At 39.2% G+C, this 24,252-nt stretch overlaps 1 protein-coding gene across 1 annotated transcript in view; it reads right to left on the bottom strand.

Moving 5' to 3' along the window:
* Window positions 1–340: 340 nt before the first annotated feature.
* Window positions 341–24,252, bottom strand: part of GPR158 (G protein-coupled receptor 158) — a 331,761-nt gene continuing 307,849 nt past the window's right edge. The window contains exons 8-11 of the mRNA XM_047755079.1: window positions 12,101–12,239; window positions 7,207–7,312; window positions 2,966–3,112; window positions 341–2,174 (exon numbers count right to left, since the gene is read on the bottom strand). Coding sequence (XP_047611035.1) covers window positions 699–2,174; window positions 2,966–3,112; window positions 7,207–7,312; window positions 12,101–12,239 — 1,868 coding nt within the window. The 3' untranslated portion in view covers window positions 341–698. The remainder of the gene's footprint in view (window positions 2,175–2,965; window positions 3,113–7,206; window positions 7,313–12,100; window positions 12,240–24,252) is intronic.

Genomic DNA, 24,252 nt, shown 5'->3' on the forward strand with positions numbered 1-24,252 from the left:
CTTCCCAAGCCAGAGAAAGCTTACTGTACCTTAAGGATCAACTAAAGTTGACAGATAGCAGGTATCCTGTAAGTTGCGATAACAATTGAGTAGCTGCAGATTGCATAAATGTGTTGTGTCATGTAATATCAAAGTTATTTGCAAAAATTATACAATCTGGAATGCTTGAATATGAGACACAACAATGTACTGAAACATACATTTATAAGAAAATGAGAGCAATCATTAATATAAAAGGTTATTTTTGGATGCATTAAGTTAGCAGTGCTATCAAGGTTAAATAGGTAAAGTAAGTTCGTTTTTAAGTCAGCTACTTTGAATTTCAGTCATAAGTCGATACCTTCTTCTCCTTTGCAAAAATCTCATCCCTCTTCTGTGTCTTCAGTTTGCCTTGCTTGGGATCTTCAAGTCCCGAGGGCAGGTACTGATCAGGGGCAGGCACTGAGGGCTGCTTCCCCCGAACATGCAGAAGCGTAAAGATTTCCCTAGAGTTGCTGGGGAAGGACTTGCTTGGTCAGTTTGACCTCTCCAGGAAGATGCCGCCCTGGCCTCCTACATCTTCTTCCATCCCTGCCTTTCACATTCCCTCCCCTGACCAATACTCCTTGGGAATTCCTTCTGTCTTACATGAAATTCAGTGTTTCTTCCTTCTCCTTTTCTTTCTGGGGATGCTACACTTTAAAAGTATCCCAGACCTCTTACTTCCGAGGTCCTGCTATCTTATTTGCACTTAGAGCAGAAGAGGCAGGTAAGACTACACTTTTTTCAGCATTTGGTTGGTCTGGGGCCTCAAACTCCCAAGGACACACCTCAGCTCGCAACGTTAAAGGTGGCTGAAAGTTATTACTTGAGTTATAGGAGTCAGGCACGTTTTGCTCAGAGGAAAATGTCTTTTTCTCTTGGCCTCCTATTTGGTTGAGATTTTCATTCTCCACGTTTGCTGCTACAACTCTGGGAGCCAGTTCTTCATGCTGCCCAGCGCACATACCGGCTGCATAATGCTGGCTGCCATTCTCGTCTTGAGCTCTTCCTGGGGGAACCTGAGTCTTGGGAATCAAACACTTCTCATCTTCAAAGAGGGACTGACCTTGGCTCTCCCAAGGGCACACCTCAGCCTTGTCTATGCCCTTCTGATTGGACTGCTGACACAGTTCAGCTGCCTTAGGCTTGGGGTGAGATTTCTCCTTTAAGGAAAAAGTTGGGTTTTTCTCCATTTCAGAAGCTGCAATAGATACGTGCTTTTGAACTTTTGATTCTGAAGGCACAGGACCAGGGGTCAGGTCATAAATCTCCCAGGGGCACACTTCCCCTATGTCAAAGTTGCCCTTCGTCTGGGTGGTGCTTGGGCTCACGTCAGAATTGGCAGTGGGGGGATTGGCCCTTTGTTGCTTCATAATCCCAGATTTCTGAGGTTTTCTTGGCTCTTCCAAATGGTTGGAGTTTGGGGGGGCAGGATCTTTAGTCTCTGCACTATCTGAATTGGAGTGTTTTCTGTTTGTCTCTTTATCTTTTGGCAGAGGTTTCTGGGACTTGGTACGTTCTTCCACGCCTGATGTTTGGGTTTTCCCAGCTAACCCAAGAGTCTTCTCCTTGGCACTTGCTATGACGCTGAGAGACTTTTGTAGCATGGATGTTCGGGGGTGCCCTGGCTTCTTCTCTGAGCTGAGGTTGTGGGCACTCGCCGACTTACACACCAAAGGCACAGACTCTGTGGACACGGCTTCAGTGTTGTCTTTCAGTGTCTGTGTTAGGTTTTTTCCAGACAGGGACTCCAGTGTGGAGTTTTCTGTTGCCTCCTCTTCTTGGCTCTCGGTTGGCAAGCTGCTGGCCTCTTCTGGCTGCTCCCGCACATGGTCGTAGGTGCTGTGGGATTTCTTTAGGGAGAAGACCCGGTTTTTCAGGGACTCCTCCCTGGGCTTCCCGGTGTTGCCCGAAGACTCCTGTGGGTTCTTCCTGCCCAGAGCGGTGCTCTTGGCCGTGCTGTGCTCAGTGACATCTTTGTCCTCTTTGGAACACTGCCTGCTGACCGTCTCTGGGATCTCCGTGATCCGCCTCATGATTGAACGGCCCAAGCCCTTCTTTGAGCACCGCTTTTTCTGGAGGTGGGGGTTATTTGTGATCATCTTCTTCCTTTTATAGATTTCCAACTGGGCATAGAGTTTCTTTAGCTCATCCTGCCAGAACAAGAGCAAATTCCAAGAGGTGTGGAGTTTAGCATTTCAGCTGGATAATGTCACTAAGTGTAATCTGAAGGCAATACACGAAGCTCTTTAAGAAAATGGCTCTCTAGCTCTTCCTAACATCTCTGCTCATCACCTTTTCCTCTTTTACTTTCTGATTCCTTTGTATCTTGTTTCATATAGAGTTTGAACTTCAAGACATGAACTTATGCATTCTACCCCTGCTTCATGGAATAAGCACTCTGAACATGCAAATTATGTGGACCAGACTGAGAGCCTGGACCATGTCAAAGCACAGCCTATTGTCTACTGATAAACCACATCCCTGAATAGTAACTGGAAGCATCATGGAGCTGCTGATAAAACTACATCTGATGCTAGATTAGGACTAGGGTACAACATAGCTCCCAATACTAAAAACATTTTCTTCCTCCAAATGCTGACCCATTGTCATAGATTATTTTAAATGATTCATACTCTCTGCCCACAGATCTTGCCTTCCCATCTGCAAGATGCCATAAACCATATTGCCAGACATGTACAACCAGTTCATCATTGTGACTGCCAGGGGGTCAGCTGAAACTATCAGGACCAGCCTGTGCAGTCTAAGCTACACCATGATTTTATGTTTTAGAACTGGACCGACTCTGCATCTGGCCTCTTATTTCTTACACAAGCACACACTCTCCTAAACACAAAGAAGCACACACGAATACCAACCTACATGTGCATGCCTGTGTAAATGGGCCAGATCTCAAACAGAAAAGAAGAAATACTGGTCCTACCCGAATATCTTCTGGATCCAAGCTGTGCTCACTCCAGGCTGAGTTGATGCTGCTGTTCAGGTAGGATCCAGATCGGCCCATGTCCAGCTCATCTTCATATGCTTCTGTAGCAATGTCATCTCGTGGGTTATTGCTTGAATGTGAAAACTGCAACAGATGTTCAGTAGTAGCTGTTAATCCACTGTAAGACATGGCATAATACTTTTCTAAAGGTTCTCATGCTACATCACTTCCTCAGCTTAGATGAATTCATTCACTGAACTTTTTACAAAAGATCTGCTGCCATATTTGTGCTTTGCTTTCCATGTTACACACTAGAGCTCTGAGTGAGGCGATATTAACTCCTGGTTTCCTCTTTGACCCCTATTTTCATCCTTGTCTGTTTTCTAGGCTCCCAGTGTTAACTTACATTAATCCTTTTAATGATATTTGCATTCTGAAAATGAAAGTAAGTCTCTAAAGAAATGTTCTTGTAGGGTACTCTTATTCCACTGTACCCTCAGGGTAGCAATTGAGACCCACTGGCAGCTGTACAGGAATATTTTTTTGAGCAGTGGGATCTGTCTTATGCCATTTCACTTCACATGGAGGAGGCTCTATTTCATCTCTGGGCACAATTGGCCCTGATCACAGGGATGTGACTTCTGGTCTAGCACATGGAGCGTTAAAGACACTACTTTGCAAACAACTTACACAATTCAACAGCAAAAAAACAAACAACCCAACTGAAAAAAGGGCAAAAGACCTGAGTAGACATTTCTCCAAAGAAGATATACAGATGGCCAGCAAGCACATGAAAAAAATGCTCAACATCACTGATTATTAGAGAAATGCATCAAAACTACCACGAGATACCACCTCATACCAGTCAGAATGGCCATCATTAGTAAGCCCACATATAACAAATGCTGGAGAGGGTGTGGAAAAAAGGGAACCCTCCTGCACTGTTGGTGGGAATGTAAATTGGTACAACCACTATGGAAAACAGTATGGAGGATCCTCAGAAAACTATATATAGAATTACCATATGACCCAGCAGTCCCACACTGGGGCATATATCTGGACCAAACTTTCCTTGAAAAAGACACATGCACCCATAGTTCACTGCAGCACTATTCACAATAGCCAAGACATGGAAACAACCTAAATGTCCATCGACTGATGAATGGACTAAGAAGATGTGGTATACATATACAAAGGGATACCACTCATTCATAAAAAACAAAATAATGCCAATTGCAGCAACATGGATGGTACTAGAGATTCTCATATAAGTGAAATAAGAGAAAGTCAAATACCATATGATATCACTTATATTTGTAATCGAATATACAGCACAAATGAACCCTTCCACAGAAGACTTGGAGGATAGACCTGTAGTTGCCAAGGGGGTGGGGGAGGGAGTGGGGTGGACTGGGAATCTGGGGTTAATACATGCAAACTATTGCATTTGGAATGGATAAGCAATGAGATTCTGCTGCATAGCACTGGGAACTATATCTGGTCACTTGTGATGAAAAAATACAAATCATTAAAAAATGAAAAAAAACCCCACTACTTGCAAAACTCGGGGGACAGGAGATCTGAATTCCAGCCTCAACTGTGCTGTCAGTGAAATCTTAGCCGGGCCGTGGGACCTCTCTGCAGCACAGCACCCTCACAGCCTAAAGAGCTTGGGTTGGATGGTATCTAAGTTTAAAATTCAAAAATTCACCGAAATTACAGATTTCTTCCCCCCTCAAGCTCCTCCTTCATCACATTTGATATATTTTAGTGATCTGACCACAGTCTTTTGATACATTTCAGTTTCTTGTACTCTTGCTGTCTCTACTCTTCTTCAAGTGGAGAAGGGAGGGAGAGTGGACCAGGTGAATGATGGACAGCATCCACCACACTTGATACAGCATATGAACCAGGTGATTGGCCTGTGGACATCTAGAGGACACGAGTTCTCCTCACTTGTCATCAGGTGAAATAGTCCTTTAGAAAATGAATAGACTGCCCTTTGACACAGAGATATTTTAATGTCAACTATTGTTAAAGTGTTCAGCTAGGCAGGTGTGCATAAATTGAAGATAACATGTGAAATGGCAGTTCTCTAATAATGACTGTTTTGTGGTTGGGTCTGGCTTAGAAACCACAGAAATCTATGAACTTTCCCTTAATTCTTATGTTTATGGGAGGCACATGTGCCATAAACTTGACTCCACAAAGATGAGTACATTACAGCTCCAGTCCTCCAAAATCTAACATGCTATTTTGTAACAATGGCATTATTTTTCTTGAGCAAAGTCTTAAGAGATTATCCGGTGTTCAAGAAATAGATATTTGTCAGAGATACTTTCCATTTCTTTCTTTAATATTTTTCCTTAATGCTTATCTCTAAAATACTATTTAAAATATTTATCTTTTCTGTCCCTCCTTCAACACAGATTTATCTCTGTTCATTACTCTTATTACACGACATATAACAATGCTTAGCAAAGCTCCTCAATGTTTTAAATTATTTTTGATATAAAATTTACATACTATAAAATTCTCAATTTTAAACTATAAAATTAGTATTCACTACCTAATTCCAGAATATTTTCATCACCCCAAAAAGAAACCTTAAACCCATAAAGTAATCACTTCCATTCCCTTTTTCCCAAGCCCATGGCAATCACTGATGCACTTTCTGTCTCTTTAGAGCTGTCTATTCCGGGTTTGACATAAATAGAATCATAATATGTGGCTTTTGTCTTTTTTGGCCACCTCTGTGGCATTTGGAAGTTCATGGGCCAGGGATCCAATGTGAGCTGGCACTGACCTCACCACAGCTGCGGCAATACCGGATCCTTAACTCAGGGTGCCACTGCGGGAACTCCAACATGTGGCCTTTTTTATCTAGCTTCCTTCACTGGGCATGATGTTTTCAAGGTCTGCACATGTGGAAGTGTGTGGCAGTGCTTCACTCCTTTTTATTGATGAATAACATTGCACTATGTGGGAATAGCACGTTTTGTTTATCAGTTGATGGACAGGTGCTTGTTTCCACTTTTTGGCTATTATGGATAATGCTTTTTATGAACATTCATGTACAAAATTTTGTATGTCGTGAACCACTCAAGTCCTACAAATTTTTGTATTAACGTATATTTTCAATTCTCTTTGGAGCTCAATAACAGTTTATCAAATGGATAAATAAATAGTCTGAATATACACCCATACAATAAAAATGCAGTCATATTGTACAAAGTACAAAAATGGTAAAGGTAAATTGCAGTAACAGACTAATCCATGAAATATTATGGCTATTTGGTATGATTCAACTTAGGAAGAAAATGGGCATTTTGCTCTGTTTACAGTTGTTTTGCCTTTTCAATCAGGCTGAATTTCAATGGTTTGGCTAATTGTGGGAGTTGAGGTAAACAAAGCCTAGAGTGAGAGAAAAAAACCACAATTCTGGTTTTAGCCGTGTGAATGTTATATCGTACGGCACTGATAAAGATAAATAATGACATAATATTTTGTTTTTCTACACATAAAAGAGGAAAGTAATGACAATCTGTATAGTGTGTTTTCCCCCCAAACTCTGATATCATTTTACTTTATTCTTGTTGCTATTATGTCATAGATGAGGACACTGAAACTCAGAGAGATGAAAAGCCTTGGCTAATTGACAGTCCACAGCTAATCTGGGGTGAAGTGTGAGTTCAGAATCCCTGTTTTCTGAATCCTGGCCCATTTCCCTCCTCTTCGTAATGCTGCCTAGATAAGCCTTGGTCAGACTCTATCTGTGTTAAGCAAGAGTCTTTTTACACAATATAATAATTATTTCTATTTACATAAAAATTCTCTGAATGTTTAAAACATAATACTTCCTTGAATATGAATCCAAACAAGAGGATTCTTAGAATAGGGTAGTTTTCTTTAAAAATGACCTTGTTGTAATAGCTACAATGAAAGCTACCTTGGCTCTCTGATAATTAAAATAGATATCAAAATATTTGGAAAAAGACTAAGACAGATGATGGGTTTTGTACAAATTAAGGCAGTTAAAAATTATGTGAGATGTTTAACATATCCCCAAAGAAAAGAGACACCCAGTTTTCCTGAGGAATTTTAAAAACATTGTAGAGTGTCAAGCAAATCCTACATCTCCCTTTGCCTATATTGCCAGATACTTTTTAAAGGAGAAACAATTCCATGCTCATTTAAAATGATGGTCTTGTAAGACAAAAATAATGTTGGAGGAATACCTTTGGAATCAAAAGCAACCCAATCGTGACTGTCACAGTCAAATGAGTATGTGCAAAATACAGCATCAGCATCCAATCAGACTGAAGTCTTGAGGCAAGAACAAATCTGAAATGAGAATTCACCACGTTAGCAATATAATGAGATCTCTACTTAATACACTGGGATACTTAGAAACTCTTCTCCTCAATGTATTAGTAAAAGGAAACAAGCAAGAAAGAAATCATACTGTTCCATCTATGGCATATATTTTCATCACAGAAAGTAAGGCTCTACGTAATCCTAATTAGAGGCAGAAGAGATGAACTCTTTATTGCTGTATTTTAACTTTTTTTTGGGGGGGGGGTTCCCCCGGCATGCAGAAGTTCCCAGGCCAGGGATCAAAGAGTAAGAAAGATAGCATATACATACATAATATGCTAACCATTTCCTCAGATTATCATTTTGGAGTTAGGTTGAATGTGCAAAGCAAAAACAGTGAACACATGATCAAAAGAAGAGTAGGTTAAAAACTGGTTGTTTCCAGCAAATTTGGGTTATAAGACACAATTCTTGATCGTAATATTCTTCATTTAAAAATACTAATTAGAATTAAGGAGGGGACTTCCCGTCGTGGCTCAGCGGTTAACGAATCCGACTGGGAACCATGAGGTTGCAGGTTTGATCCTTGGCCTTGCTCAGTGGGCTAAGGATCTGGCATTGCCATGAACTGTGGTGTAGATTGCAGATGTGGCTCAGATCCTGAGTTGCTGAGGCTGTGGTGTAGGCCGGCAGCTGCAGCCTGGGAACCTCCATATGCTGTGGGTGCAGCCCTAAAAAGACAATAAAACAAAACAGAGCCATCTTTTCTAGCTCCTTTGTGAGAAAAGTGGCTTCACACCTGCTCTGCATATGACTGAATGTTTACTTGGCTCAGGGCTGGGATACTTTTGACATAATCTGTGCTAGGACAGGTAAGATTTTTTTAAAGCACTGAAATAGGATCATCTTACTTAAAGCTGGTACAGTCTCCGGAGTATAGTACTGACACACAGAAGCAATATAAAATGTACCCCTGAAAATAATACGATCCCAATCTGCTGGGGCCACTGGGGCCACTGCCAGTACTGGAGCAGACAATCACATCAAAGGAGATGGATTTATAGTCTTACAGCATCCTCGGGTACTGGCAATTCCTATCTCAAATGCCAACACAAGTAAACTTGAAACTAGCCTGACAATATCTGGAAAAAAGAATGGTTACATATGTTTTGAATTAAAACAGTAAATCTTCAAAAATATTACTTTGAAATATGTTGACATCAATTGTCCTTAATCTGCTTTTAGTTACTGTCATGTTTTTTTAAGTTGCAGTTCTGATCAGAAATATCTTAAGGTATTTGCAGTAGTATTAAGGCTTCATTTTTTAAAATAGTATTTCAACTTTAAAAAAAGGTGTAAAAGTCAGAGCACAGAAACATTTGAAAATTGGGGTTAAGAATAAAGGCAAGCTTTTTGAAAGTCTTGCACTTTCCCAAAGGTTTGCTTTATGCTTAATACTAAAAAGAAGTAAAGGATTAGAACAGACTGAGCAAAATGCCTTATCATTATTTACCCTTTTAGACTTAATCCTTTTAGGTTATTTTTGTTCAGTCTGACAATTTGGTATGAAAGAAAGTAAATCTATACATAATATGCAGTTATAGTTTTAAATTTATACATGTGTATGATAAATATGTATATATACATGCATATGTATACATAATTTTATATTTTAAGCAGACAAGAAGGAAATGTATACCCTATTGATAGAGAATATCTTTGCTGATGTTGGGTGCCTTATTTAATATTATTTCATTCCAGGAAGAAAGTGCCAAGATGGATCCAGTTAATTTAAATCATTAAATATTAATAATACTTCTTATCCTTCAACTTTATTATTATTTTGCTTTTTAGGGCCACACCCATGGCATATGGAGGTTCCCAGGCTAGGGGTCGAATCGAAGCTATAGCTGCTGGCCTATACCACAGCCATAGCAACTCGGGGTCTGAGCTGCATCTGTGACCTACACCATAGATCACGGCAACGCCGATCCCTGACCCACTAAGTGAGGCCAGGGATTGAACCCAAATCCTTTTGGATACTAGTCGGATTCATTTCTGCTGTGCCACAAGGGGAACTCTCTCCTTCAACTCTATTAATACTGGCACCACAGCATATGTGAGTTCAGTTCACAGGTAAATAAGAAATTGTGCATACTCACTTTCTTTAATTATCACTACCTATTACATGCTCCTGGATCATTCCCCTCAAAACAGTGTTTTGTAGATTTTTATTGTGTTAAACAGTAATTCCATTGCTGCTCCCTTATGACTATTCAAATTAAATTTCCAAGAGAGAGTACCTATCGTTCTTTGATGCCAGTATTCCACCATCTAGTCTCAATCTGGTCTGTATACAAAGGTAAGTCGAATTTGGAACTCAAAATGTAGAGCTTCCCACTCACGTTTGCTTAGGCTTGCGCAAGAAAATACCAAAAACTATGAAAGCTAGTCCCTCTACCACCATTTGAAGTCCTCCCTATTCAAAACTGATAAGGAACCACAGAGTTGTCTGGAAGAAAACTGATCTTGTAAGTGCACTATGTCTGTACAACACCAAACCTACCAGGTTTAACGTGAACAACTTAATCAGAGCTTATGTCTACATGAACCCAGCTCGTGGTTTATGTGATTCTTCTGGCTGGGCTGGTGCTTTGTTTGGGACTCTGTAGGAAAGACCTCAGCAAAGTAAGAAAGCTATTTTCAATGAGTATTTGAAATAGTATTTTCTGAAGTGTGGCTGCTGTTATCAGATGTCAATTGAAGGTTGCAGGGGATTTCACAGCCAATTACATCTGGAAAATACTGGTTAAACAAATTTAAACTAAAAGTATACTTATAGCAGGACTTCTTGGTATGCAAGTTTGCATTGTGACATTCCTAGAACAGAGCTATCGAATGCAATGTATCATAAATATATATGCATATAAAAACATCTAACAGTGATTTACCAATATGTTAACAGTGCTTATCTTTGGGTGGCTGGATTAGGGAGTTTATTTTTTCTTTATCATTTTACGATTTTTCTGACATAATCATCTATTGCCTTATTATCAAGAATTTTTTTAAAGGTCACTAAAAAAACCCATTTATCTTGCCTACTTCTGAAAGGACTTGGGCCAGTTGGAAGTTAAGGATCCATTGAAAAAAAGATGCAAATTGAACATAGTAAGTCTTAAGGTTCAAAGTATGTAGATCAGTTTTGACACTGCTTTGAACGGATTTAATTTCTTGGGCAATTAATTGATTCTAAGAAACACAACAGTTAATCTCGGGGCAAAAGTTAATTTTAGAGAGTGGGAAACTCTGTTTGACACAGTTATATTCTGACAGTAGAAGATACTTAAACTCATCTGTGATAAATCTTACACGCTTATAACTCTCTAGCTGGTTTGTTTATATAACATTTAACTTAGAAATGGTTCTAGATAAGCATGTTGTTAAATCTTGAAACACATGTGTTTGATATTCTGAAAACAAACTACAAAATGCAGCTTTTCCTGGGAGATGGGTTGGGAGAAATGTAAAGGCACCGTGACAAAGTGTCCTCCGGTGCTCACTGCGTTTTAGATAGAGGGCGCGCCTTTCAGATCCTTGAACCCTAGTCTGAGTGGACCTGAGAAAGCATTCTTCTTTTTGCTTCTTTACGATTTCATATGTCATGCCTCATATTTCTTCCCTCTTCTCTCTCTTCTTTCTCTCTTGAGAGAGGGTAAGACAAGCAAGGAGGCAAATTCACTTGATTTCTGGCCCTCTGTTTCTAGGGTCTTCAGATCATAAGTACCTCTTTTTCTTACTTAAGGGTTTAAGAAGTGTTGATTGTACCTAAGGCCCAGCTCTTCTCTGGTATCATCTATTCCTAGATACCATTTTAGGATTATTGACTAAAGTGAGATGATAAACGTCCTGCAAAACTTTCACATCCATACTTTTTCACTCTATTATTTATCTCCACCTTTCCCTTGAGGGCCAATTCAAATTTCTAATTATGTTCTTAACCGTGTCTGAACTTTTAACATATGTCAAGCAATCAAATGACATTTTTTGTTGCTTTTCAAATTATAGAATTCCTTTTTTGTTATTCTAACTGAGGTTTTTATTTTGTTTTCAAATGTGAATCAGATGGAAATTATCAGAAGACCAGTCATACATGTTTCATTTTGTTCACTTATCATACGGTACTTTTTTCCTCCTTTGCACTCATTGCCTACGGAGATAGATGGAATAACAAAAAAACGGAGGGGCAGGCCCTATATTCTTACCATAGAAAGTCATCACAGCAGTGTAAGGATGGAAAAACCCCACTGCACACAAAAAAATCCAGTTATCAACTTGGGGTGGTTTTCTTGGTTTTGAATTCAACAGAAGTCACGTATGTAAGTTGTCTGAGTGTTAAGATTTTAAAAGTATAAACCAGCATAATAAACATGAATGAAAACACAAACAACTTTTTTATACCTATTTTATCATGTATGCATATACTGCTCCATATCTTCGGAACAGAATGTATTACATATCATCAGCAGCACCCCATGGCCTCCCCATTAAGTGGTTTCACATCATCCAGTAACACTGAGTTAACCTTCAAAATAAATGAAGGTAATACCTCATCAGAAGGCATGAAGAACAGCACAGTTTCTTTTAAAAAAACTACTTTCATTTGCCATTTCTTTGACAAAGAAATTTGTCCACTTATAAAACACTGTCCTTCCTAAACCTTTCCATTGTGCACCGTAGCCAATTTTACTATTTAAATTAAACTGCAACACATCAGAAAAGTATAACATTTATTTAGTGGCTCTACAGATGACTTGCCTGATTGTGTGGAAGATAGCGGAGATAATGAGCTCATTGTGAACTGCAACGGCCATGTAACGCGGCTCATGAAATGCTGAGGGCACCGTCCGCACTGCATAGCAGAGATAAACACCCCACAGGAGGAAGAGAAATTCAGCTGTGAGAGGAACGAGGAAAAACCAAACAATTTTCCGTTAGTCTTACAGGTGAAGGACAAAGTAAAATTTAAGTTCTTTAGCATGCATTTTGTGTCTATGATAGAAACACAGAAATAGAGACATACAAAATGTCATTTGCATATGAATACCTATGCCATAAATTCATTTTTAATTTTTATTCAGTATATAGAGGATTTTTCTCAGGTATACTTTTTTTTAATTAAATTTTTTAAAGTGTACCTCAGATTTTTTTCTTTTTGGTAATACCTGGCTTTTTCCTAAAACAATTGTAAAATAATTTTCCACGTCCCCAACCTAAATTTAAGATGTTCAAAGAGCATCTGGGTCGCTGTTAGGTCATCAAGGCACTGAAAGGTTTACAATGTGTTTATATGCAGCTTCTGGAAATTTAATCAACACATGAAGACATTCATTGCCGGAAATGTGAGAAAATATGTTGCTAAATATTCAGTGGCATATTTTATAAATGAACCATTATGTCTTCACACATGACAGACATCCTATCTCTTGTGGGTATTTGCTAAAGGCTTAGTAAAATTCATAATCACCTTGTCTGCTTGTTCAAGCCAGAAGAGACAAGGCCAGTGTGGTAGTTAAGGATGAGGCTTCAGACCTACACAAGACCTGATGGGAAATTCTGGCTGGATTCCTAAATAACTTTGCATAATCTGAGGCGATTTAACCCCCATGGTCACAGTTTTTTTAATTACCTTATAAGGGCAATAAAAGTACATATTTCATAGGGTTATCTGCTTATAAAATCAAATAATGGATATAAAGCACTAGCTTCTGACAAATAGATGTTACATAAAGAAAAATAGAGACGTTAAATAAATAGTTCTTATTGTTAAAGTCTCCTCTGACGTTTTCTCAAACTAAACATTGCTCTTTTAACTCGTTCCATCCAGTAACTGTTACCATCCATTTTATTTTAGTGACATGACCTCATTGGAAGGTAATATCGAATTAACAAGAAGAAAGCTCTAATGTGGAGAAGATATTTTGTCAAATGCATTACCTACAGCTAACCTACAAATATACTGAAACACAGACGTTCAGGCCCATAGGGCCAGGTGTTTTAACTGTCAAAGTTTCAGCGTATTTCTACCAGTATTTACACAATCGTTGAAAATCCCTGATGTAAGCACATACGTCAGGAGTTACTCTGAACACTGAGGTGGTCAGAAGCCAAGGGGAAAAGTCTTCACCTAGAGATAGATCTCCCTGAAGTGAGAGTGGAGGTCCTGATTGTCCGGTAGCTTGGCCATTGGCCACGGACTGGGAATGTTCTTTCCAGCCGAGCTCTACTGGATCAGGAAGAGGGCAATCGGGAAATACTGAGGCCTTCGTGACCATCTTTCCTAAGGCTTGTACTTCTGTCCATGGTATGGCTATTGCCTTCTCATTCAGGTTTGTCTGAAATTTCAGAGCCACCTTTTATTGACACATTTCTACTTCATCTTTCATAAGTGTCACTTCTCTCAAAGCCCACAATCACAATCCATGCCTAAGCTCCTGGTAGTTCACTCCTTGTTACAGTTATTTTTCAACTGGCCTACAGAACCCTGGGTTTACCTGTGTGAATCTATTCTTGATAACAGTGACAAGTCCATTTTGGTGAAACTACACTCTGATCCTATCAGGATTTGTCCAAATCTCTGCTACTCCACTTGAGTTAACTGATTTATATCTCCCTTAGAAGATTCACTCACACCCACTTGGGATCCTGGAATAATTCCTGCCCAGTTCCAAGTTTCAAGACTTTGATGACCTTCTTGCAGGAAAATTTCAAGACTTTCTGGCTGCCAGGCTTCCTGTTAGCTGCCCCATTGTTTGGCCTTATTCTTTTGGGCTTGTGCATTCCTTGGACCCTGACGTCTTGTCTAGTCTCTGACGCTCAGGTTAGTCTTTTGTGAAGTACCGCATGCGTCTTCATTCGGAAATCTTTTGCAGCTCATTATTATTTTACACATGTGTGGCATGGCATTCCTAGCCCTCTGTGACGTCGTGTTATATATCCAACATGATCTCTCAGTGCTCCCCAGCATGAACTCCGAGCTGACCCAGCGTCCTCTGAACATGCCAAAGATTCCTCTTGCTTCAGGTCTTTACTCATGCTATTGCTCACATGAGAAATCACTCACCCACATTTCCAAATATTAACCAATTTTTTGATGTCCAGTTCAGGTCCCATCTCCATCACAAGGCCACGTGAAATGATTCTAACTTACACTGAAGTTTCCGTCCTCTAATAGGTTCTAACTTACAGTTAATCTCTTATAGTTTTTAACTCTCCATACTACACAAGGCAGAGGATAATGCCATTAAATGTATGATTGGGAGAAAATTATTCATGCAGCCTTGTTAGCCTCAACCCTGGCTGTTAAGACCTCCTTCAGGACAAGAATTGAGCCTTCCAATTATTTTTTCTACTTTTGTCCACATAGATGACAGCCACAGGACTGAGCACACATAGATCAGATTTAGTAAATATTTGTTGAATGGAATGAATACAAATGATATCAGTTTCATTTTATTAGAGATGTAGACTTTCTCTTACTTTGCCACTCCATCTAACTCTGATGGGTTACATCTATCTATATGATCCAGCTATTTACATGACCTAAATATCACATTGGCATTATTATTAATAGTGGCAGTTGCTACTTACTGATGTACCACTAAGTATGTGATACGGTGGTTGGCACCCAAGAATGATAAATGCAAAAATATTATTAAACACTAGCACAAAAATATACTGTAAAACTGAAGGATTCATATGTAGCTGAATTATGAATATACTATCTCCTGACACTGCAATGTTTTCATATGTTATACTGAAGGTTTTTTTTTCACTTCTTTTTTTTTTATTTTTTTTTTAATTTTCCCACTGTACAGCAAGGGGGTCAGGTTATCCTTACATGTATACATTACAATTTGAAGGTTTTTTTTTTAAGGAAAGTAATGATCAGGTTAATTAGTGTGCTAAAATGGAGAATTACACTTAAAAATATCAGACAAAATAGGATTCCTCCTAATAGCTAAGCTGAACATTAAAATCATTTCATTAGCAATATCAAACAATATGCTCTGGCTGAAAAACAATTTATTATTCAAAGTACCAATTAAACTAAATGTGATATATAAAAGTTGTGCTTAGGAAAAAAATCAGTTTCATATAATTAACTTCAGACTAACACTGCAATTAGTAAAGAAAATATGCAGATGTTACCAAATTTTGCAGTGTTACTACGTGGGAGTTGAAATATGTGTTGTGCTTCTGCTTTAGAAAATAATTTCTGGTGTTAAATGATTTTCATGGGAGGCATGGGTATAGTTAAAAAGGGAATTGCATTTATATTTAAAGATTCAAAGAGGGCTTTCAGAAAACTGAGGTATTCTATTTTTACTCTATAAGGAATAACATTCGGTTTAAAAGTTAACTACCATAGCCTTTTAAAAATTAATACGCCATAATGAAAGTAATTTCAAATTATCTTTCCAAAGGGCTGGGTCAGGCAAAGAAGTAAGAATTAATATCAGGTCCTTGACACTGCAGATACTCCAGCTCTGTGATCTTGGAACCCCCACAAGGGCTGAGACAAACGCACCATCAAAGTACAAGTGTCTCCAGCTGTGGTACCCTGCTTTGCCATGTTGCAAAATCATTTTGTATTAATAGCATTTTATGCTTCTTGGTCTGTTTACAAATCATTTTGCATGGCACAAATAAATACATAAATGAAGCATTTATGTTTCATTTTCCAAATGTTTTCTTTTAATGCCGTCTTCTATTTTTCTCTAAATCCCATCCACTTAGAAAATATATGGTCAAAGTAAATTTATTCTGCTTTTATTCTAATAATCTGGTGGGCGGCACAGAAGTTATTGTTAAGCATTAAGTCAAACAACTAATAATGCTTGAGAATAGCTCAAATTCCAGCATTCCATGCTTAACTGGTGAACAGAAGCCTTGATATTCTGGAGCCTTATCTATCTTTTTGGTTAAAAATAAAGATAGTTGTGAGACTTACAGTGATGGAAACAATGAGAATGATACTTCTGAAAGAATTTTAAAGCAGGAAGTGACTTTCCAAGACCTCGCAGTCTGGGGGTACATTTTCGAGTGTGTGTATGTGGCCGTGAAGGAGGTGGTTGGTGAGCTACTATTATTCTGCTTGTTGTGAAGTCAGTTTATTCACCTGAGAGGCATGGAGAAGATGGATGTTGCCATGTATTTCACAACTAGGACACCCGGGGCTGGAACATCTGTTCCCTTCTCAGCTCCCGGGAGTAGCAGCCACAGGGATGGCAGAGCTGGGCCACAGGACATGCCCGTGAGAAGCTAGCTCTGCCCTGGCTGACTCACTGTGCGGCAGAAGAACAGGGCCGCAGATCTCCTGGTTCCTGACCAGCGTTCTCTAAATCACAACCTTTGACTGAGGTTTTCTTTTGCTCTGAGGCATGGACAGAATCCTTGGAAATATATATATATATATATATATATATATATATATACCTTTTTTTTTTTTTTTAGGGCCGCACCCATGGCATGTGGAGGTTCCCAGGCTAGGGGTCGAATCAGAGCTACAACTGCCTGCCTACACCACAACCACAGCAACACCAGATCCAAGCCACATCTGCGACCTACACCACAGCTCATGGCAATGCCAGATCCTCAATCCATTGAGCGAGGCCAGGATCGAACCCGCAACCTCATGGTTCCTAGTCAGATTCATTTCTGCTGTGCCACAATGGGAAACATTTTTATACTACTGAAGAAAATAAACATTTTCCCAAGCAACCATTGTTTGTATTTTAAACAACTAATACACCAATTGGAATTAGCCAGTCATGGTTAAAAGAGTTCTTCAAAAGTACTTTTTGCCCCTCATTTCATCTGACTTTGTAGCTAACATCTGTTGAACATGCCAGGCGCTGTGCTGAATGCATTTTGTATATTATCTACATTTGTGAAGGTTTTAATATAGAACTCATGACTCTATTAAAAAGACTGGGGCAGAATTCTGCGTGGCACAATTACAAGTTTGGATCAGAGACACTGTGGTAATACCAAGGAACACAGGGGTTAACCATACAAACTACAGGCCATGCAGAGACTGGACTAACCTCTCCTCTTCCCCACTCAGTGCGGGAGCTCCCTGAGGTAGAACTGCCAGGAGTACCTTCGCATGTTGCTTTTTTTTTTTCTTTTAAACTCAGTTCAGCTCTAGAGGTGGGAACAAGTTTTTCACAAGCTTCATGGCTTCTTAACTGAGGAAGGTAGAGGAATTATACTCTTCTTTCCTTCTGGCATATTTAGTTAAGATTTTTAAGGTTTGACATGGGGTGACAGAAATGTAGTGAGCCCCAGATTCTTTCAAGCTTGCAGCCACATATTAAAGATCACAAATGAGAGGAGTTCCTGTTGTGGCTCAGTGGAAACGAACCCAGCTTGTATCCATGAGGACGTGGGTTCGATCCCTGGTCTCGCTCAGAGAGTTAGGGATCCGGCATTGCCGTGAACTATGGTGTAAAGTTCGTATGTGGCTCAGGCTCCGAGTTGCTATGGTTGTGGTGTAGGCCAGCAGCTGTGGTAGCTCCAATTCAGTCCCTAGCCTGGGAACTTCCATATGCTTTGGGTGCAGCCCTAAAAAGTGGGGAAAAAAAATATCACAAACACAAGAGATAGAAGAGGGGGCAGAGGGATGAGCAGTCTCTCAGGACACAGGGTTAGGTCAAGGTTAGGGCAGCGGGCTGTGTCTCTCATTAATGGTTCCTTCTACTTCCTTCCCCTGCCATGTGCATGTGTGTTGTATTGGGTGGGAAGTGGCATTGGGGTCATCTGTTACCACTTTAAAAATGTATTTTAAAATTTCAATCCTTTATGGAAGACTGATAGCACTGACAATTGCCTTTGTGCTTGGATGACATCATTAGACACTCACTTGGACTTTTTGGAGAGTTAGCTTGAATGGTTTTAGAATGACTGCAGTGGGGGCTATATTTTTGTTTGTTTATATGCCACTTCCATGGAAAAATATTTTATTTCTTTGAGATGTCGTGATCTGTATGACACCAAAGGGCAAAGAAAGAATAAGTTATTTTATTCCTTAATTTAATCCTTGGAGTGCCATTTTCTTTTCTAGAAGTTAAAGAAATTTTAACTTCCTTGTTCAATTTATGGCTTGTAAAATGTGTGAGACAGTTGTGCTGAGTTTAGCCTGGCTCAGGACACTGCCGGACCACTGCAGGGAATGGGGGAGGGATTCGTGTGATCATCACAAATCTTCTGTTATTCTGTTGGCCAGATGGTCTCTTTCTTATTTAAGTGATTCTAAGGCTTTGACTGCTGTGGGGAATGGGTCTCAGCAAGCTAGAACAGAACTCCCAAACCTTCCTACTCCTTCCTCGTGGAACCCCAGAGGAAGTGGCAACGCCAGACCCTGCTCCTCACAGTTTCTGCAGAAATCAGACCGGGGTGGGGTATGAAACATGCTGGAACTCGCAGGCCGTGTGGATTAGCAGCTCGTTTTTAACCTACGACAGTCCTTTTGATACAAAGAAAAGGGCTGCCAAAATCTTTTAACAATGGAATTTATTTATAGGATATTTCCATTGAAGCAACAGAAGGCAGCTTTTTTTCCCCCTTCTTAATTTTTCCCCCTTTGACAAGCTAGTGTTCCACAGGAGAGCTAAAACTCCTTAGAAGTTGTGATCACCACAGATATTTGAAGTATTCTTGCTCCATGTCCTTAAGGCATTGTCCCAAGACAGTCCCTCCCCCATCACAAAATTCCTTTATAACTTCTAAAAAAAAAAAAAATGGCTTTGTAAGGATAAAATTAAGGAACAAAAGTAATTTCTCTTTCCTCTCAACTCTTTAGTATTATATAAATAACTACTCAGAGAAGTAAAATACTTTTCAAAAGAGACAGTATATAAATAAGAAAATAACCTCCACTGTCAATCATTCTAAAAACATTCAACCAAGATCTTCAAAAAGTATGTGTCAATTTCTCATGCTATAACCCAAGCCTGTCAATGCAATCAAGCTTTTGTCCTTTGATTGAAAACTAAAGAAAAAAAATTTTTTAATGGTAACAAATGATGCAGAATAGATTAAGGCATATGGAATGCAAGAATTAAAAAAAAAAGATGTATGAAAATGAACGTTAAGTCATGAACATTAATCTAAGTCAGATAAAGAGGAAGTCTAATCTATTTTCCCCCAAACTCATTAAAGTGCTTATATCACATTTCATCTGTCACAATATAGCCTAATTTTCTGGGGGTAATTAAGTATTTAAATCCTTAGAAACAATTGCTATTTTGGAATTTCCCTATCTACCTCAGTAAGAGTTACTGTATTCTTCTCAGGTCCTTCTAAACACTGGCGTACAACTAATCAAACTACAAACGCATTGTCTATTTTTTTGTGTTTAAAACATTATACCAGGAAAGAGGAGAACAAAGAAGAGCCTGTCAGTGAAGAAGAGAAAAGATGATGATGATCTTCGGCAGTGAAAATACTCCATGTGAAATTCATGGAAATAAATGAGTACTTTGAACAGCAAGGAAATCGATGTTGGAATTCCTTGAAAGGAACCAAATAGTAAAAAATTCCCAAATGGAATGTGAACCCAAGCATACCCATATCTATTTAACCATTGCTTAGATTTTTCTCTGTGTCTTTTTTTTTTTTTTCTCTTTTTCAAACTTGGTGAATGAAACATAAGGCAAGGGACATCAAATTCTAAGGGATTTCCAGAGCCACAAGCTACTTCTTATCCTCGTGGACTCTGCACAACCATGAAGAGATGGTGGAAGATCCTAATTTATAAAGCAGTGCTTGTCCAGGGAATAGTTATTAGATCATATACGTGCAGTTGCAAAGAGCTAGGCCATATCAGAAATACAGAAAGATGTAGATAATAATGGAAGATAAACAGAAGCCTGAGGCTCGAAGAGATTGAGAGGTTTTTCCAAGTAGTTTTCTATACCTGATTCCTCCTTCTGAAGCACCGGTGGTAGGAGAACCACCTACCCTACCCGGACAGTTCAAGAGAAACCTGTGCAGTAAGCAAAAACAGAAAGGATCTGTTCTTTAAATTTATGACCCATATTTCTACCGAGAGTTCTACTTCAGTGGAAGAAGTCGTATCGCACTTTCTTTATTTTGTAGTTTTAAAACATTGACTGTTTTGGATAGGTAAAACTGATCCAGAATGCGTATTTATCAATACACTAACCATCACTGTCTCTTTTTTTTTTAACTCGACTCCTGACACTAATGTAAACATACAGTTTCTTGACAAAGATTTCTCACAACAACTTCAAGGTAAAACCTATCTCCAGCTTCTCCACATCCCCTCCCCTCTTATATAAACATTTCTGCTGGAGAAACAGGGAACAATTCAGCTTTCAGTACAGCTTTCTTTTTGGCTGACTCAAGATTTAGGAACTTATGCTTGAACAGCCTGGATATAAAAAATCTAATGGTAAACATGCTACTTATAGAAATATATAAAAAGAACTGAAAAGAGGCATACGTTATACAGTAGCAAACATTACATTAAGAGGTTAATTACAGAATATCTAACGCTACATGCCCAAAGATGAATAAATGAAGTTGCTGTAGGGTAGCGTGAAAAAAATTACAGCAATCACATGCCTCTGATTTTTCAAGATGGTCCTAATTTCAAATATTCCTATTGTTAAATTATGTCTCTTGACTTTAGAGAACGTGTGTCACTGCAAAAAAAAAAAAAAAAAAAGAGGTTGTTTTTTTTTTTTGGTCTTTTTAAGGCTGCTCCCATAGCATATGGAGGTTCCCAGGTTAGGGGTCTACGCCACAGCCATAGCAACGCCAGATCTCAGCTATGTCTGCAACCTACACCACAGCTCACGGCACCACCGGAACCTTAACCCACTGAGCGAGGCCAGGGATTGAACCTGCAACATCATGGTTCCTAGTCGGATTCATTTCCACTGCGCCATGATGGGAACGCCAAAAAAAAAAAAAAAAAAAGTGTAATTTTGAAACTAAGGTGTTCCACTAGTTTACAAGGCAAAAACAGTGACTGGAAGATAACAAAAACATCACCACCAAACATTTATCTTGCTCTTACCTCTTGATCTCTACACCCTATCATTAATCTTTTACCTCCCAGGGGACACTAATGTTATCATTTAACACCTTTGGGAGTATTAGTTTAACTAACTCCTGCCTCTCAAGTCTTGCTAATTCTGTCTCACTCCTAAAGTCATGACCCTGACCTGACCATCGTAATCAGTCTCTTCTCTTAGCTTCTCTACCCCTCTGGACCTTAACTGAGACCTGGTTCTTGCTCAAAGAACTGCATCCCTGTAGCCGACCCAGCTACACATCTGTACTCTCTCTTGTATATGAACCTCAGGGGTCTCAGGGAACAGAGCTCAGTCAGGGGCCTCCTTGATCTTCATCCCCCTTTCCTGGTATTACCCAGAAGTACTATATTTCAAAGTGCACACTTTTTTCATAGTGCCTTCCTTGCTAGTGGAAAAATTTGCCTCCTGGTATGCATTCCTCTCTGGAGGAGTGGAGAATTTAGCGGCAGGAAAGTACGATAAAAATAGCCATGATACTTTAGAGCTATGGTAGAGGGAGTCGTTAAACCAGTAAGCTAAGAGAAGAAGTTGTGTCAGGTGGAAATCTTTGATGAGTGATGTGAGAGGTGGGGGAATTTCAGATGACAGAAAAGTCGTATAATGTGAGAGCAGTCACTGAAGGTGAGAAGGGTCAATGGCCATGAGTTTGGCACAAGGGTTATTAACTAGATATTACAAGGGAGGAAAAATAAGAATGGGCAGGCATATAAGGGTTGTAGGCAAGAGCGAGAAGACACTCCTAGCGGGTGGCTCCTGCCTACCTTTTCAAGAAGCCGTCCGAGAGAGAGAAACATGGGTAGTCTGGATGTTCGAAGGGAGGACATGCACTGACTTGAAATAATCATTACGAAGACGAGTCGGTGGTCAGTCAGGAAACAGAAAGAGCATCGTAGAATGCCCAGAGCCTAACCACGAGAAGTGATCCTTGTTCTAGTAAGTTCACCTGATTTCTTCCTCTGAGTCAGCAGTTCTATACTTCAGGGTTACATCAGAAGCAGCTGGAGGGCTTGTTAAACAGACTGCTGGGCCCCTGTATCCCAGACATCTGGAAGAGGACAGCAGCCTGAGAGTTGGCATTTCCAACAGGTTCCCAAGTGAGGAAGCTGCTGCTGGTTCTGAGTCCACACTTTGAGAAGCACTGCTCTGCCTTGTTCCACTGGAATGGTTCCAACTTCCAAATCTCTGAATTTGCTACATGCTGTGTCTGTGTGTGTGTATGTGTGCGCACGCATGCGTTTAATCTCTTAAAAGCCATCTAGATTGAATTTACTGATTCATCAATCACTTATCTGGTTTTTGGTTCTCCAACTTCCTTTAACAGGTTTGCAAGACTCACAATAAACTTAACCATCCAGCAATATTTATAATGTATTTCAACATTACCCACTTTTCTATTTAGCCATTTCCTTCATGTTTCAGACAATTCCCACCCACCTCCAACCAACATTCCTATCAAAGGAAATTCTCTCTATACCTCTTTACAAAATTCTTTTTTTTTTTTAATTTTTCTTTTTAGGGCCGCACCTATGGCATATGGAAGTTCCCAAGCCAGGGGGTCGAACAGGAGCTACAGCTGCCAGCCTTCGCCACAGCCACAGCAATGCGGGATCTGAGCTGTGTCTGTGACCTACACCGCAGCTCAAGGCAACACTGGATCATTAACCCACTGAGGGAGGTCAGGGATCAAACCCGCATCCTCATGGATCCTAGTTGGGTTTGTTAACTGCTGAGCCACGAAGGGAACTCCGTCTTTACAGTAGTCTAAATATCACTCATGCCTCAAAGAACTTCTCTTTTATAAAGATTCCTGGGTTCTGGTCCAAACTACTGTCTTCATGTACTGAACTACACCATACTGAGAGTACTTGCCACCTAATTCTGCTTTTTAATAATTTTTAACAATTCTCATCTATATAAACTAATAGTAAACTACTTGATGAGTGGAATAAGGCCTTTATACATTTTATATCTGCTGTAAGTGTTCAACACAGTGCTAGAGCCATTATAGGTATTCAGTGGATCTTGTTTATTGCATAAAATCCTCACATATAAAGAAAGTTTATATAAGATGAACTGCAGGTTACTGTCACCTTATGTATTCCTATTTATTTCTACCTAGAGATCACAAATGTGACCTTCTTTAGAGTGCAAAATACATTTTTAAAAGGCTGTGATTATATCTCAAAACCAATGTGCACAAAATGCACAAAATGCTAGGTGACGTGGCCATACTTTCTGCTTGTCACCTACCATGATGCCTCGCTATGAATTCTGAGTACTACATTATTTGTAAAACAGAAGAAATATAATGGCCTTTTCTTCAAATATAGGGACATGATTTTCCTAGTTTGGTTAACTTGGATTCAGGAATGTAAATTAATGTTAGAAGTTTCTATGAGGTAGAAATTTTCTATCTATATAATTTGTTTAATTTTCATATCCAGACTAAAGTCAGAATCAGAATTGCTTCCTACCTTAGTTCTATGCTTTATCTTCTGATATTGATATCTACTGATTTGGAACTAATTATATCCTCTTTTATATTGATCAAAATAATGATGATTAACTGCATATATTATCATTATAACCATTCCCTTTACATATACACATAGCTTTATTATGGCAGATACCAGGCCTGTAAGATTCCTAAAATATCTTACCTAGAAAAATATTATTTCATTTAAATTGTAAATAGACATTTTATTATCTTCTAGCAAAATACTGTATGTAAACATTCAACAAACAATCGCCAAATATGGGGGAGACAGAAAATAGGAATAAACTCATGCATTTATTTTTGACATCTGCCAAAGAAAACTAACATTTATCCCTGGTTGACTG

The sequence above is a fragment of the Phacochoerus africanus genome, chromosome 12 (genome assembly GCF_016906955.1).
Source record: "Phacochoerus africanus isolate WHEZ1 chromosome 12, ROS_Pafr_v1, whole genome shotgun sequence".
Classification (NCBI taxonomy): domain Eukaryota; kingdom Metazoa; phylum Chordata; class Mammalia; order Artiodactyla; family Suidae; genus Phacochoerus; species Phacochoerus africanus.